This window comes from Anguilla anguilla, chromosome 13, assembly GCF_013347855.1.
Source record: "Anguilla anguilla isolate fAngAng1 chromosome 13, fAngAng1.pri, whole genome shotgun sequence".
NCBI classification, from domain to species: domain Eukaryota; kingdom Metazoa; phylum Chordata; class Actinopteri; order Anguilliformes; family Anguillidae; genus Anguilla; species Anguilla anguilla.
Window position 1 is genome coordinate 26790016 of NC_049213.1, and position 13104 is coordinate 26803119.

At 39.1% G+C, this 13104-nt stretch overlaps 3 protein-coding genes across 6 annotated transcripts; 2 read left to right on the forward strand and 1 right to left on the reverse strand.

Moving 5' to 3' along the window:
* Nucleotides 1-1315: 1315 nt before the first annotated feature.
* Nucleotides 1316-3275, forward strand: LOC118211962 (sentan-like). Its single transcript, XM_035389575.1, has 4 exons — nt 1316-1431; nt 1716-1750; nt 2118-2257; nt 2939-3275. The coding sequence occupies exons 1-4, from the start codon at nt 1343-1345 to the stop codon at nt 3092-3094; spliced, it is 420 nt and encodes a 139-aa protein (XP_035245466.1). The 5' UTR covers nt 1316-1342; the 3' UTR covers nt 3095-3275.
* A 3278-nt stretch (nt 3276-6553) lies between these two features.
* LOC118210723 (putative uncharacterized protein C3orf49) lies at nt 6554-9695 on the forward strand. Of its 3 annotated transcripts, none has more exons than XM_035387120.1 (5): nt 6554-6690; nt 7124-7655; nt 8095-8222; nt 8329-8436; nt 8841-9695. In XM_035387120.1, exons 2-5 carry the CDS (start codon nt 7388-7390, stop codon nt 9033-9035), a joined length of 699 nt encoding a protein of 232 aa, XP_035243011.1. In that variant the 5' UTR covers nt 6554-6690; nt 7124-7387; the 3' UTR covers nt 9036-9695. The 3 variants fall into 3 exon arrangements, with proteins under 3 accessions (XP_035243011.1, XP_035243013.1, XP_035243012.1); XM_035387122.1 differs by having other exon boundaries at nt 8845-9695; XM_035387121.1 differs by having other exon boundaries at nt 7129-7655.
* On the reverse strand, nt 9477-13000 carry thoc7 (THO complex 7). Of its 2 annotated transcripts, none has more exons than XM_035387123.1 (8): nt 12746-13000; nt 12206-12323; nt 11478-11605; nt 11053-11139; nt 10826-10883; nt 10126-10192; nt 9959-10028; nt 9477-9700 (listed from the first exon to the last, which is right to left on the reverse strand). In XM_035387123.1, exons 1-8 carry the CDS (start codon nt 12762-12764, stop codon nt 9648-9650), a joined length of 600 nt encoding a protein of 199 aa, XP_035243014.1. In that variant the 5' UTR covers nt 12765-13000; the 3' UTR covers nt 9477-9647. The 2 variants fall into 2 exon arrangements, with proteins under 2 accessions (XP_035243014.1, XP_035243015.1); XM_035387124.1 differs by lacking the exon at nt 12746-13000 and adding an exon at nt 12537-12659.
* Nucleotides 13001-13104: the final 104 nt, after the last annotated feature.

Consider the following 13104-nt stretch of genomic DNA (forward strand, 5'->3'; position numbering starts at 1 on the left):
CTCCATGTTTATTGACCTATTACATTATTTAAATGCTATGCAGGGGAAAATATATTGCAGTGCAGAATTTTATTTTCATTATATGAAATTGAGTACTACTTACAGATATTTTACTTGCCTTTAACTCAAGCAAGCATAGCTCTCTAACCACTTCTGATTTTACTACGATAACAGAGATTTATCTGCATCACTATGACACAAACCATCTTTGTTGGGGAGGACCAGTTTTCCCCACTCCTAATCTTCATACATCCTAATGCTATCCACTTGCTATCAGCAGTTCAGAGGTAACATTGTGCCTCATAGAGGCTTAATGTACATTCAAATTGTAATTTAGGTGCAATTTAGGAAATAACAATCAGTGTTATCCATCCACACTAGGGGTTTCGTTCATTCGTGTAGCAAGCTGCCTAAGTAGCAATTATACACAAGACAGTGGGAGGAAAGCCCCTAAATTTCTGACAAATTTATGTCAGTCTTGGAGACAGTCAAAAAAGTTTGAAGGAATTGTAGTCAAAAAAGTTCAGAACAATCTTCAACTTTGAAAATCCACAGGGGTATACAGCTAATTTCATTCACAGCTGGGAGGAAGCTCAATAAAGAGTAGAAATACATATTAGATATTTGACAATGTGGAAATATATATTCAATATATCTCGTTTTTATTGCTATCTTGAGACCTGTTCTCCTGGCACACAGGATTTAAGGGCAGAATGACATTTTCACTCTGAAGAAAGCAACTGAGGCCCTTGACAGGGGGAGAGTGGAAAGGATGTATGAAATATGGCTTCATAAATTCTGCTCTTGGACTCAATGCCTGGTGGAGATATAGGAACATAGTATCCAATGTAGGATTTTAAACAGGGTGCGTGATCTACACGAATCTGAACAGCAGAATTAATGCAAACAATCGGACTCGGCCTGATGACAGAAGACTTGACATTTAATATACGAATCCTTGCTTCACTTCATCTCTGATGAGCTACCAACCATTAAGTTCTCCTCTCCTCTATTTAACAGGAAATCAAATAACAAATTAAAAACAAAAAGGCTGCTAATGATACAGAACTCTCAATCATTTCATAAGCCCGTTATTCTCATTACATTAATGCCTCACCATTTCAGTTCATGATGGCAGATTAAAATTTTGTCAGCTTTATCCCCACTCTCTGGTGCGAAATCAGTGACTGCGAGGATTTCTGTATCGCTGTCTTCTGAAATTGATTGCTGTGGACTGAGCAAACACTGAGATCCAGCTCCTGGATCACGCCATGCTCACAGCCAGCAGTCCAATAGAACGCCTGTTGCCAAGCGATTTGAGTCAACTGAAACTCAGTTCAAAATGGGGGGATCAGCCTTCAGCTCCGGGAAAAGAGACCAACCCAGGCCCAAAACGGACCCTAATTTGACCTCAAAGAAAATTCCAAAGAGGTACGGTGTGTGTGTTCTCTAGGCCAAAAATTTAATTTTTATTGACGTACATTGCAGCTCAGCAGAAGTAGCATAAACATTCTGAGGGGCTCCAGTTCTCTTAGCTTGAGAGAGGATGGCAAATACTCGCATCTTCTGCAGATTTATTTTTTTAGAAATATATTTTGAAGATTTTTAATCACAGGAATTTTCACCAAAAAGTTACGAAGGGAAGGAAATATAGCATAGTTGCAAGCTTTGTATTTGCTTGTGTCTGATTAATGACCCCCTTGTTGTTTAAACAGTGTGCCGATATCCAAACAGCTTTCCTCCATTAAAGGTAAGTCTATCAGCTCCAGAGAATGTGTCTAATTCACATGGTGCTCTCTACACATCAAATGTCTGGCTCCCACAGGCTAGCTTGGCTTAGATAGGATACAGATTTTACCTCACCTTACAAATTTTCACCATAATTTAATTACATACCCATTCTGTGCAGGCCCTGAACAGTCATGTGTCTTTCTTCCAGATTTTTCAAAGGAATGTCCCCACATGCAAATCCACTGTGGAAGCACTCTAGGGGAACAGATTTATTTTGCAGGCTGATGCAGCCCAAGTACTCCCACATGTCTGTTACATTCTCATTAGCATATTCTCCCCTGTTTTCTCTTCTCCTCTTGTCTCCCTTCCTTCCCTTCTCTCATCAGCACTGGCCAGAGGCACTGACCTGGAGAAGGCCATGGCGACAGCACTGCTGGTCTTTTATAACTCAGCGGGACCAGATGGCAGAGTCAGTAAAGGGGATGTGAGAGAACTCTTAGTGACACAGTTTCAGACTTTCATGCAGGTAAGACCTCTTTACAGGGACTGTTCCAGGACATGTCAGAAATCTTCACTCACAAGACAATGTGTTTCTGGGAAAGGGACGCCAGAGTGTGTGTGTGTGTGTGTCTCTCCTCTGCCCTGGTGCGCTCATTAAAAGTGACACGGGGGCCTGTCAAAGGGGTGCAGAAAAACAACGGCAGGAGGGATGTTGTGGTGTGACCCGTTCTGCAGCAGAGGAATGTCTGACTCAGGTTCTGTCATGTCCTCAATATCACACAACTCCTCCAACAAGGAACACTGCAGAGGGGGCACATTCATTTCAGCCGTACTGAACCTGGAATTTATTTAACGCTTACTCTGATCATAGGCATAGTACCTGAACTATACCAACATGCACCAGAGTTGAAAAATGTAGTGCTTTCTTAAATTTGTTATTGAACAGAAGACAAGCCATATAGATTAGATTGAACTCCCTCTGTAATGTGGGCAGACTATGAGATTTGAATGTGAGGATGATTTAACCAAAATTTACATGACCAACCAGCAAATGAGAGAAGAACAGCCTAATTTCCAAAAAAGGAATTTATTTTATTTAATAAAAATGCATTTGAGAGCTAATCACATGTGGCAGCTATGGCTTTCTGGTAGACTGTGTCTAGTGAATTCTGCCATAGAATCACACACATGCCGGCATGTCTTCCAGGGACAAGAGTCAAAGCCCAAATACAAAGAGACCATGGCAGACCTGAGGAAAGACGAGGACAAAAGAATAGCAGTGGAAGACTTCATGCTTTTCCTTCTCGGCCTGACAGTCTCTTCAGACCTCCTGACAGAAATTCAGGGAGCAGGAATGCAGTAAGGGGACCTCAGTACTCATTGGTGCATCTGATGGCTAAGCTAGGATGGGAGACAACATTATCTTCCGTATTTCACAAAGGATAAACCCAGCTCCCATTGAAGGCCCCCTTTACCACTCCAGTACAAAGGTTGGTTCATAGAGACTCTGGCAGATCATTATAATTAAGCCATGGACACATTTAGAAAAGACTGTGGTAGAAATAAATAAATATTGAAAGAAAACTCAACTTGTTTTATTTATTCAGTTCATGAGAGAGGTTCAGTCATGAAAATATTTACTTTTATCTTATTCAATCCACAGGAAAATAACTCATAGTCAAATAACTCTAGCTTTGCAGATGCATTACACCCACACTGTGTCACTGTACACAATTCACACCATTTTAATTAATGTGTTTTCCCATAAAAATGGCAACACAATAACTGTTTAATTACTTAATTATTATTTTATTTTTTTATGTGGTGTACCTCAATGTTACTGCACCCAGGGGAAAATTAAAACAAATAATTAACCTACCTTTCATTTAGTGAAATCTGAAGACCACAGAAGTAGAATTTATGAAGGATTCATTTGATAAGAAGTACCAAGCACCTGCTAGCAAAATCAATATTGTGTCTATAATTGGGTTTAAGAGTTGGAGGTAAGTGCAGTCTTAATTACCTGCCAGGGGTCTATTTCATTCACTCCATCACTTATGTGGGAGCTTCTTGTTAAAACATTGGCTGCAAATATAATATCCAATTTGGACTATTTACTTCACAAGTTACATTACAATCTAGGTCAAAAAACTGAAAGGTTTTATAAAATAATGTGGGCCAGACAAAGACTCAATCAATGGTACACGCCTCAGCTGTACTTCCTATAGGCTACTTTCATCTGGATCATTTTTAACTATAAACAGTCAAGGCTTGAGGATAGCCTACATTTTTGTATCCCATTTACATATTACCCTACTGAGGAGAACATGAACTGTGTAAGACATCTGCACATTCTATCTGGTATGCGTCATTAACTTCTCAATGTTCTTCTTCTTGTGAGACAATGGAAAGAAAGACAGAGAACGTGTCTACTGTGTATTAGAGTGTGACTGTACAGTTCTCAAAGTGAATAAGCGCAGACACAGAATTGCTGTTTTTTGCTTGGAAAGACCTTCTTTGTCTGGGGTTTGAACCTTGCCAAGCCTTCTCTGTTAATTTTCTCACAATTTAATGAGCTATTATTCTGTATGAGAAACAACAATATGTAGGCTGGTAATAATAATAGTAATAATAATAATAATAATAATTATAATAATAATAATAATAATAATAATAATAATAATACTGTAATCATGTATTTCGGGAAAAACTCAAATTCAGTCTCTAGCTATGTTTATGTTTTCCGTGGATCAGCCAAGCCTTATGAATTATTTCTTATTTCTCTAATAGTATTAAACAGGTTTTCACCCAGCTGCAGAGAATAGCCCCAAGACACACGCTACTCCTGAAACACAACATAAGACTTCCATGATCAATCACAGCACCAGCTTCAAAATCGATAAACCTGTTATGTCATTTTCATTGAGAAATCTCTGTACTAAGACTGGGATGGGACACTGCTTCATGTCTCAACACAGTTACAGCTTTTTTTCAAAAAATTTTTTTTTTTTCTTCCATTTTCTCCCCAATTTAGTCATTATACCAATTCCCTGTGTGTATCACAGTTCTGGTCGATGCGCTATCCTCTTTCGGTCTGGGGAGGGTGTAGACTACCACATGCCTGCTCTGATACAGTTGTAAGCAAATGTGACAAAACTAAAAATGTATCTTGACCACAATATCAAGCAGATACAGTACGGAGATCAGTGTTATATTTTCAAAGACATTGCAAGTATAGATGCGCAGGGATATCAAATTTTAGACTTGAAAATCACACTTTAGTCCCTTTACAAGGACGGCTGGAGAGGACTTGATAAAAGTAACAGTAATAAAAGGTATTAGTAATGTAAATGTTTGGCAGTTATTGGCAGTTAAGCTGTGAATGGAGCTAGAGTATATCAACGGCATATAAATAACTAAATCAGACCTACTCATTGTCTCATATTACTGATGCCTAGCTCTAGGCTGCCTGTCAATCATGAAGACATGAATAACACTACTGCCATCTGCTGGGGACACATTAGAAGGTGCCACATACAGCCATTTATGATCTTCAATCAACCTAAGTATATATTGCAGCTGCCAGCAGGAGATCAACACGTTAAGATGAACACTATATTATTATAACCGATACACTTTCAGTATCAAAGTGTAAGTGTCTGGGATGGCAGGTAAGCCATCCACCAAGTTGCCCCATATCTATTCAGCACCACGTTTGACACTTTCTAGGGTTTCCTACTGAGGTAACCACAATGACCACAGACTTATGTACCTTTTGACCTCATTTAAATTTGCACATAATTGAGATACAACTTCACACGTCCACACAATAAATTCTTGGGTTATTTCAAATTTTTCTCCTTTTTTATCCTGACGATTTCATCATTACAAATGTTGCAGTCCCACAGTCGATAATTCTCCCCATTTAGCCACACCTGCCTTAAAGTAGTCTAATGAAAGTAGCCAATTGCAGGATACTTGGATACACAGGCAAAATGGACAAATAAGAAAGTGCACATGTGTTGCTATTTCAGTCAATAGAACATGTTTTCAAAAACTTAATGTTTGCCATCTTTGTTTTTTTGTGGAAGCTGGCTTGTTTGCTATTGAAAACTATTGTTTTCACAGCTGTATAATCTTTGTGGAAAACAGCACAATTTTCAAAACAACAACAACAACAACAATAATAATAATAATAATAATAATAGTAATAATATTGCATTTTATTCGTGATGAGATGAATTGCAGATTATTTCCACTATAAATGATTGCCATTTGATACTTTCATGTGACACAATTTTAATGACAACATTCTGTTCAGATGGTAAGAAGAAAAACACAGGGTCAGTTATAAGTTATATGAAATAATTTAGGAAACATTGGTTAGCTTTGCTTTGGAATAGAGCTTGTTTAATTTGTGATAGCCAATACTATTATTTGTAACTAGATTTTGCAAGTTTTCATTAATGACTTATAGACAGTGCTTTATGTGCGTGAGTAACTTGGCATTTTTGTACGCTGAAAATGTGTTTTTGAGATTTATTTTTCAATAAAGAGCCGCATGGTTACACTCAGTGTTTTCCTCTCTGTGAAAATTCAGATTAGTATTTGATTCACCAGTGATTGCTGGCAGCATTAGGTATTTGTCACAAGAAGAGTTCTCATAACCATCTATGTGCAATTTTAGAGCAGTCACTTGAAGAGGCAGTTCAAGCCAGCAATCAAATTAAAGCAGAAGTTTGCCAGTTGGACAGAGCTCCAAAGCAAACATGATAGGCTATGAGTAGCTTTCTGAGGAAAGGGTATTTACAGAGCAGGGACAGAGTGTGTATAGAAGAGTGTGTCCATTTCACAATGCAGAAGGATCCAGTCCTCTCCCTGGGTACTGAGTGGGAAACATCGAGCTGGGAGACACAATCCAAGCGGCATAGCCCAACCTGAAGGGACAAAGATGGAAAGGTAATACACGCGCCAAATATTTCCACACTCAACAGAAACTATGTCAGTTAACACACGTGCTGTACATCATACGATAGATTCAACTAGCTATAGATCAGATATTGAAATACTGTATCTATTATGGCTGTGTTGTAGAAGTAAGGTAAGTATAGAATCCTTCTGTAAGTGTGATGTAACACAAACACAAATAAAAAATAAAAAAGTTAATTCTAATTCCATGACTCAGGATGTGTGTAAACAATAATCTTCATGCAGGTTGCAATACTCATGGTTGTATGTATTAAACGTGCAAAGCAAATTTGGGCTGACTTTTCGTACAACTGTTCTGTCCAAGGGCACAACAAATAATGAATTCTGTTTAGTAACATTCGTGACTGGCATTTCCCCCTGGAATAACTGGATTCATCCTATTTAGATTGACCTTTTTTTCCAGAACAGTACTGGATGGAAGCGTAAGGCGACGCTGATGCAGGACTGAAGTAACTACGACAACAGATGCAATCTGTGGATTACGAAGGACGCAGTGACAGAAGGGATAAGGGGACCACTCTAAACCCCCCAGCCAATGTGATGAGCGGAGCTCTGTGCCGAACTGAAGCACCACAGCAGTCTTGTTACAGCCGAACCGAAGCCGGTGTGGCTGTGGCTTCCCCACAGAGGGAGCAGAGGCACTCTAACTGTTTGCTGGCCAGGCACAATGAGGCGGCTGAGGAAATGGCTGGGGAGACTGCTCTCCACGCTGCACCCCAGCGACCGGCACCCACAGTGGGGTGTGTCTGACACTCGTAAAAGCGCTGCAGGTGGAACATGGTCCCAGAACACAACTTCTGCTGGCAGAAAGCTTTTGTGGCCAAAGCTGGACCGAGGGTCGAGCCGTTTGGGAGGGTCTTGCAAAAGGAGACTCATCCAAAAGGGGACATTGGACAAGACAAAAGAAGACACATTTGACCCACCAGGCTTTAACGGTGGGTTTTTAGGGAACAAGGTTCCCAGCAGGAAATATGGACTTATATGTTCAATGGTGGAATCTCTGTCATGCTTCTTTCTGAAATATCAGTAGTTGTGCAGACGATTAAACTAAAATGACTGCTTGTGTAAAGCACAGGCAAAAAATTAATGCTAATATGTCCATTGGTTTATAAAGCAAGTCTAAATACTGCAGTCTTCATGGAAATGGTTTGTAAATATTACCTTAAGGATTATATCCAAGGGAAAAATCAGTATTCAGGCATAGTTTATGGGTTAGCGTAAGAGTAGACAGCGCCATCTATTGGTTGGTATATATAAATACTATTTATTGTGCTTAAGATTCAAAAATCTAATAATAAGCCCTTCACAACATCTGATGTGAATTTCAAGCATAAGGGTGTGCACATAATCAGCATTTTTGTGTTGAGCGCACAGCTATCATCCAAGTGGACATGGAGGAGGCAAAAATGCAGACGACCCCCAAACCCAACGTTGTCCCGAGGGCTCAAAGGCGCAGTTCCCGAAGGGTATCGGTCGCGGCCACACCCACACGGCATAAGAAGGTAACATTCAAAAATTAAAGATCATAATCAATGGGTTTCAGCTATATGCTTGTTATTTTACCAGACCCATTCTCAAAAACATAATGTCTGCACCTGTTTTGTCTAGGTTTCCCATAGAAAGAAATGCAAGACTTTCAGTTTCCGGAAGAGAAAAAAACCAGTGGAACACAGGAGAAAACAGTCAGTTCTGACCATAGTGAAACTACAGAGCCAAGTGAGAATTGTGCCCTCTGATCTCCACTTTGCTCTAGAAGCCATATTTACATTTTTAAAAATCTCTGAAACAATGCACAGCCTGTTGTAAAATGATTTTCTCTGAATGAATGAGCTCATTGGGCCATGTAGTAGAATTAGATGGTCTCATCATGCATTTATGCAAATATTTTGGGTGGGCAGAGGCTATATTGGTATGTCATTACCTGGTGTACAACTATCCACTGATCAAAGCTAAATAAAAATACTCTCATCAAATTCTATAAATCTGTCCAGCATTAAAGTTGCCAGGGACAACACTTAACTTTACAATTACAATATAGTGCATGTAGCACAGACACATAATACAATTAAGCTTGAAATACAGACTGCAGACCTTAAGAAAAACATCCTTTCTCCCCTCAGATAGATGGTCTGGTGGAGACCATGGCAGACAGCTCCATGCAGCTACTGGCCAAAAGACAGGCGGAGCTGGAACACTGCGAGCGCATGGGAGAACGGATTCTGGATGCCAGCAAACAATTCCAGAGGGTAACTAGCAAGGGATCGCGAAGACACAGGTGGAGGAACGCCTGCGTCCTCTGCACATGCTGTTGCTAGAGGCATTATACTGCATGATAGAGCATGCAGTACTGTGCAAAAGTCAGGACCACTCTTTCAGTTATTCAGTCTCCATTGAAATTCAGAGCAATATTCTTTTTTTCCCAGTGTCAGACAATGCAGGAGACATATTTAACAGAAAACTGCAGAAAAGGCTGCACCATTACATGTATCAGATCTAGCAGTATTTGTCCACTCTTTCTTTTGTGCACTGTGACAACTTTTCTTCCATCCTTTTAAGTTACACCTGCACCCTCCCAACAACAGTTGTGACCAAACGGTCAATGACATCGTTAGAAAAACGCAAACACATCTCTGCTGCCTTGCATATTTCTTTGTCATGTGCATCTAAAATGACTACAGGACATATTCCTGATGAGATTATAATTAAGATAATTCAAAGGCATAAGCAAGGTGAAAATCAAAGGAAAATAAGCGAAACCATTTTAACATTTTATTTGTGCACAAATGTATTTTAAGCTAATAAAAAAACAAGTTCATATTTTCAGTATAAAAATGTTTTAAGAACACAAGAAAAAAAATTAACACCAACTGAAATTATTCTAGCATATGGTTGTACAGAAGGAACAGAGATTGTAGAAGAGTTCCCGCTCAGTTATCCATTGGACTTCCCTGGGACTCCTCATTTTCAGACTTCTCGTCATCTAACAAAAAAGGAAGACATTTTTATGGCAAAAGAAAAGACCACGAATAATAACATTGGTGTAAAATGATATATACGTATGTGTGTGTGTGTGTGCGTGTTTTCATCTGATGGCATTCATTTTAACATTTAAAACTCACATAATACATAAAACTAACAGAATACACAGGCTGTTTAACCCAATGAGATTCAGCGTGGCGGTGTAAACTGACGTACAGCTCAAACAGCTGGTGCAGTGGGACGTAGGAGCCGTACTTACTCTCCAGCGTCTGCTGAAGCTCCTGAATGGTACTCAGTAGCACGTGAAACTGCTTTTTCCTCAGTTCAAGCTGTGAAGGAACAGGATTTGCAGTCATTCACAAATCCCAAAAATCCAGGAGACAAAATGGGGGGAAAAAAGCCAGAAAACACAAGATACTCCCTTACTTTGTCCTCCACATTCTCCTTTATGTGAGAGAGTTGCTGCAGTTCTTTGTCAAGAGCCTCCAGTTGCCTGGGATTATAATACAAACGTCACTATTAGAGAAAGACCTGTACAATAACATCAGAGTGAACTGTTCACAATCTCATGCAAGCATTAGAATGTACATTAGAATTCCACCCCATGTAATGGTAAATGGTAAATGGACTGCATTTATATAGCGCTTTTATCCAAAGCGCTTTACAATTGATGCCTCTCATTCGCCAGAGCAGTTAGGGGTCAGGGGTTAGGTGTCTTGCTCAAGGACACTTCGACACGCCCAGGGCGGGGTTTGAACCGGCAACCCTCCGACTGCCAGACAATCAGTCTTACCTCCTGAGCTATGTCGCCCCATGTAAATCACAGAGCTGCTGATATTTAAAATCAATACATTACTTCCCATTTGGTTTGCATGGAAAGTATTCACAATGAAGATATTTATAAAAAATGCACTTAATTCCTTGCACAAATATTTCTCTGGGGATTGTCTCTGGTCAATAATTTTATGGACTCTTGTTCAGTCTACCTTAAAAATATTACATAATAGGCCTCCCTGGTGCAAACACTGCTAATCCTACAGTTATAGCAAGACAATTATGCTGCATTTTTCCAAATCATCTTCCTAATTTTTTGAATGCAAAGAAAACCTAGAACAAGAATACTTACTTCAGTGTTTCATGTCTGTCTGGATGTTGTTGGATTACCTTTGCAAGAGCATCATATTCTATTAAGAAAAATTAACATTCAGGCTTCAGAAAACTTACGTACAACACAGAAATACATTGTATTACTTCATTATACGTTGTCAAACAAATAATTTCCAAATCTAAATATCAGACACTCATTCAGTGATTCATCTTTAACAGGTTAAGTTTTACAGATTCTTATCTCACCTTGTCGATTCTTCCGTATTCTCTTGGCTCTCATTATTTCTTTTTTGCATTCAGATATTTTGTCATGTGCAGACATGATACTTTGCTCTGAAATGCAAATGAAGTATTACAACACAGCACAGTTAAAACCAAAATGAAGACTTTCTGTGATTAACACTTTTGTCATAACAATAGTGGAAATTTAGTGCTTTTTAGTGCTTTTCATATTTGCCACTTTGTCAATGTCAATGTACAGATTACAAATGTGTTTTTTGTTCTGGTAGCTTGAAACATCACATTTGGCAATAAATTTGTTAATAGGAAACATTTTTCTGAGTGCAGATTCTTCTCTTATTTTATCTAGCAAGTTGCATCCAACACCTGCTTTTCTCCACTATGTTGTGTGCACTTTCTATTTAGTATATTTCAGATTACAAATTCCTCACCAATATCATTGTATATTTTTTCATAGTTTTCCATTTCTCTTAGGTTCATGTCATACACCAGCAAAGTCTTTCCCATTGAGAATTCACACTGCGCCAGGGTGCCCAACATTCTCTGGTACTGTGTGAACCTGGTGGGATTGAGGAAAAAGGGTCAATTCAGAACATTTCTAAAACAATACATCCATGAATTCAGGGATAGGTTTAAACACGCTGTATATCAACACCTATACTGGCGGGAGCTTTCAGTTTCCATGCAAACGTGAAGACTCTTAGGGGTTCAGGATTTAAGAATTACGTTATTGTATATAAAGGGAAATTTGTGTTCAACACACTGGTACTGCATAGATATGTTAAAACATCCAGTTGAATGAAAGCCCAAAGAGATACTCAGTATACAGCGTGTTTTAACATGTGCTAGTTAAAGAACTAAAATTAAGAGATTTATTATCCTGAAAAATCTATGAAAATATTCATAACCAGTTTGTGTGCAACGTGAAAAACGTTTGCGTCTGAATAAAGTATATTTAGTAACTAATGAGGATCTTTCAGAGATGCTGCAAAAATCAGTGGATCAGGATGCTGCTGATGCTTTGAGGTAACAGTGTTAGTTATCACGTTGTCTGCACGCTAAGATAGCTCGTGACGTTCCCCAATAAGCCACGGTCAGTTTGTGGCTTCCTAAATTGGATTCTGCGAATCGTAAAATAGATGTTTCTACAGTAATTTACCCGTCCTCTGCTGATCCAGAATAACACCATTTTGTGAAGCTTTTCAGAAGCACATTGATGCGTCGGTCGTCACCGGCGCCGTCGCCATCAATCAGCAGGCGCTTCCGAATAACTTCATCTAGAGAAAATAACATATATAAAACACGACATGTGTGGTCTGCTGAGGACGAAATCACCTGGTTAGCTAGCTATAAAACGAACAAACACTAGTAGCCTCGAAAAGTTCTAATAAGTGCACTTTCAATGACTGAAGTTATAGAATTAGCCATCAAATCCTGGTTAGGCCTATAGTTTTTTTAACGGCCGTTTGGTAGTATGGATGTTTACGTACTCATCCTGGTATCCTTGTTAGCGCTATGTCTTGTTAGCCAAGTAAGGCCTGAAATTATAGCTAGTTAGCTAGGCTACAGGAAACAGTGTTATGGAAACTTTGAAAACGATTATTCACGGAAAGTAGCAAGCAGGCTAACAATTTGTCATTAAGGTTCGGTGCTAATTTAACAATTAGGTTAAACGCAGAAACTAATCAAACCAATTTACCATCGGTGACAGCCCCCATTCGGTCAAATTCTGTTCCTCTATCTTCAAATAAAACTTTATTGGTTGCACAGAAAATACAGCTTCAAGCTCAAAGGTCATTAGTTAATAAGTGCCCCGCCTCCAAAATAAGACGGCGCTGATTGGTCAAGGTAAAATTAATAGTCAGACAACAGTGAGAATCGACGCAACTGTGTACGGGTTGATCACCATCAAGGCTCTAATTCTAACTCACGCCATTTATATAAGCGTACTTTGATGATCCAAAATGGCGACAATTTCCTCATAAAGTTTAGTTAGGAAACCTCGTTCTATGACAGGCTAGCTGGAGGAACAGAAATGCGCATGCGTGCGCGAAAAGT

Bases quoted from the DNA above. Each gene is read 5' to 3' on its own strand.
- LOC118211962 (XM_035389575.1), top strand. From the start codon at position 1,343: ATGGGGGGATCAGCCTTCAGCTCCGGGAAAAGAGACCAACCCAGGCCC. The intron at 1,751-2,117 runs GTAAGTCTATCA...TTCTCTCATCAG, and splicing joins ACAGCTTTCCTCCATTAAAG to CACTGGCCAGAGGCACTGAC. The intron at 2,258-2,938 runs GTAAGACCTCTT...CATGTCTTCCAG, and splicing joins AGTTTCAGACTTTCATGCAG to GGACAAGAGTCAAAGCCCAA.
- LOC118210723 (XM_035387120.1), top strand. From the start codon at position 7,388: ATGAGGCGGCTGAGGAAATGGCTGGGGAGACTGCTCTCCACGCTGCAC. The intron at 7,656-8,094 runs GTGGGTTTTTAG...TTGAGCGCACAG, and splicing joins TGACCCACCAGGCTTTAACG to CTATCATCCAAGTGGACATG. The intron at 8,437-8,840 runs GTGAGAATTGTG...TTCTCCCCTCAG, and splicing joins TAGTGAAACTACAGAGCCAA to ATAGATGGTCTGGTGGAGAC.
- thoc7 (XM_035387123.1), bottom strand. The intron at 10,193-10,825 runs GTAAGTATTCTT...TTATAATCCCAG, and splicing joins GACAGACATGAAACACTGAA to GCAACTGGAGGCTCTTGACA. The intron at 9,701-9,958 runs GTAAGTACGGCT...CTTTTTTGTTAG, and splicing joins GCTTCAGCAGACGCTGGAGA to ATGACGAGAAGTCTGAAAAT.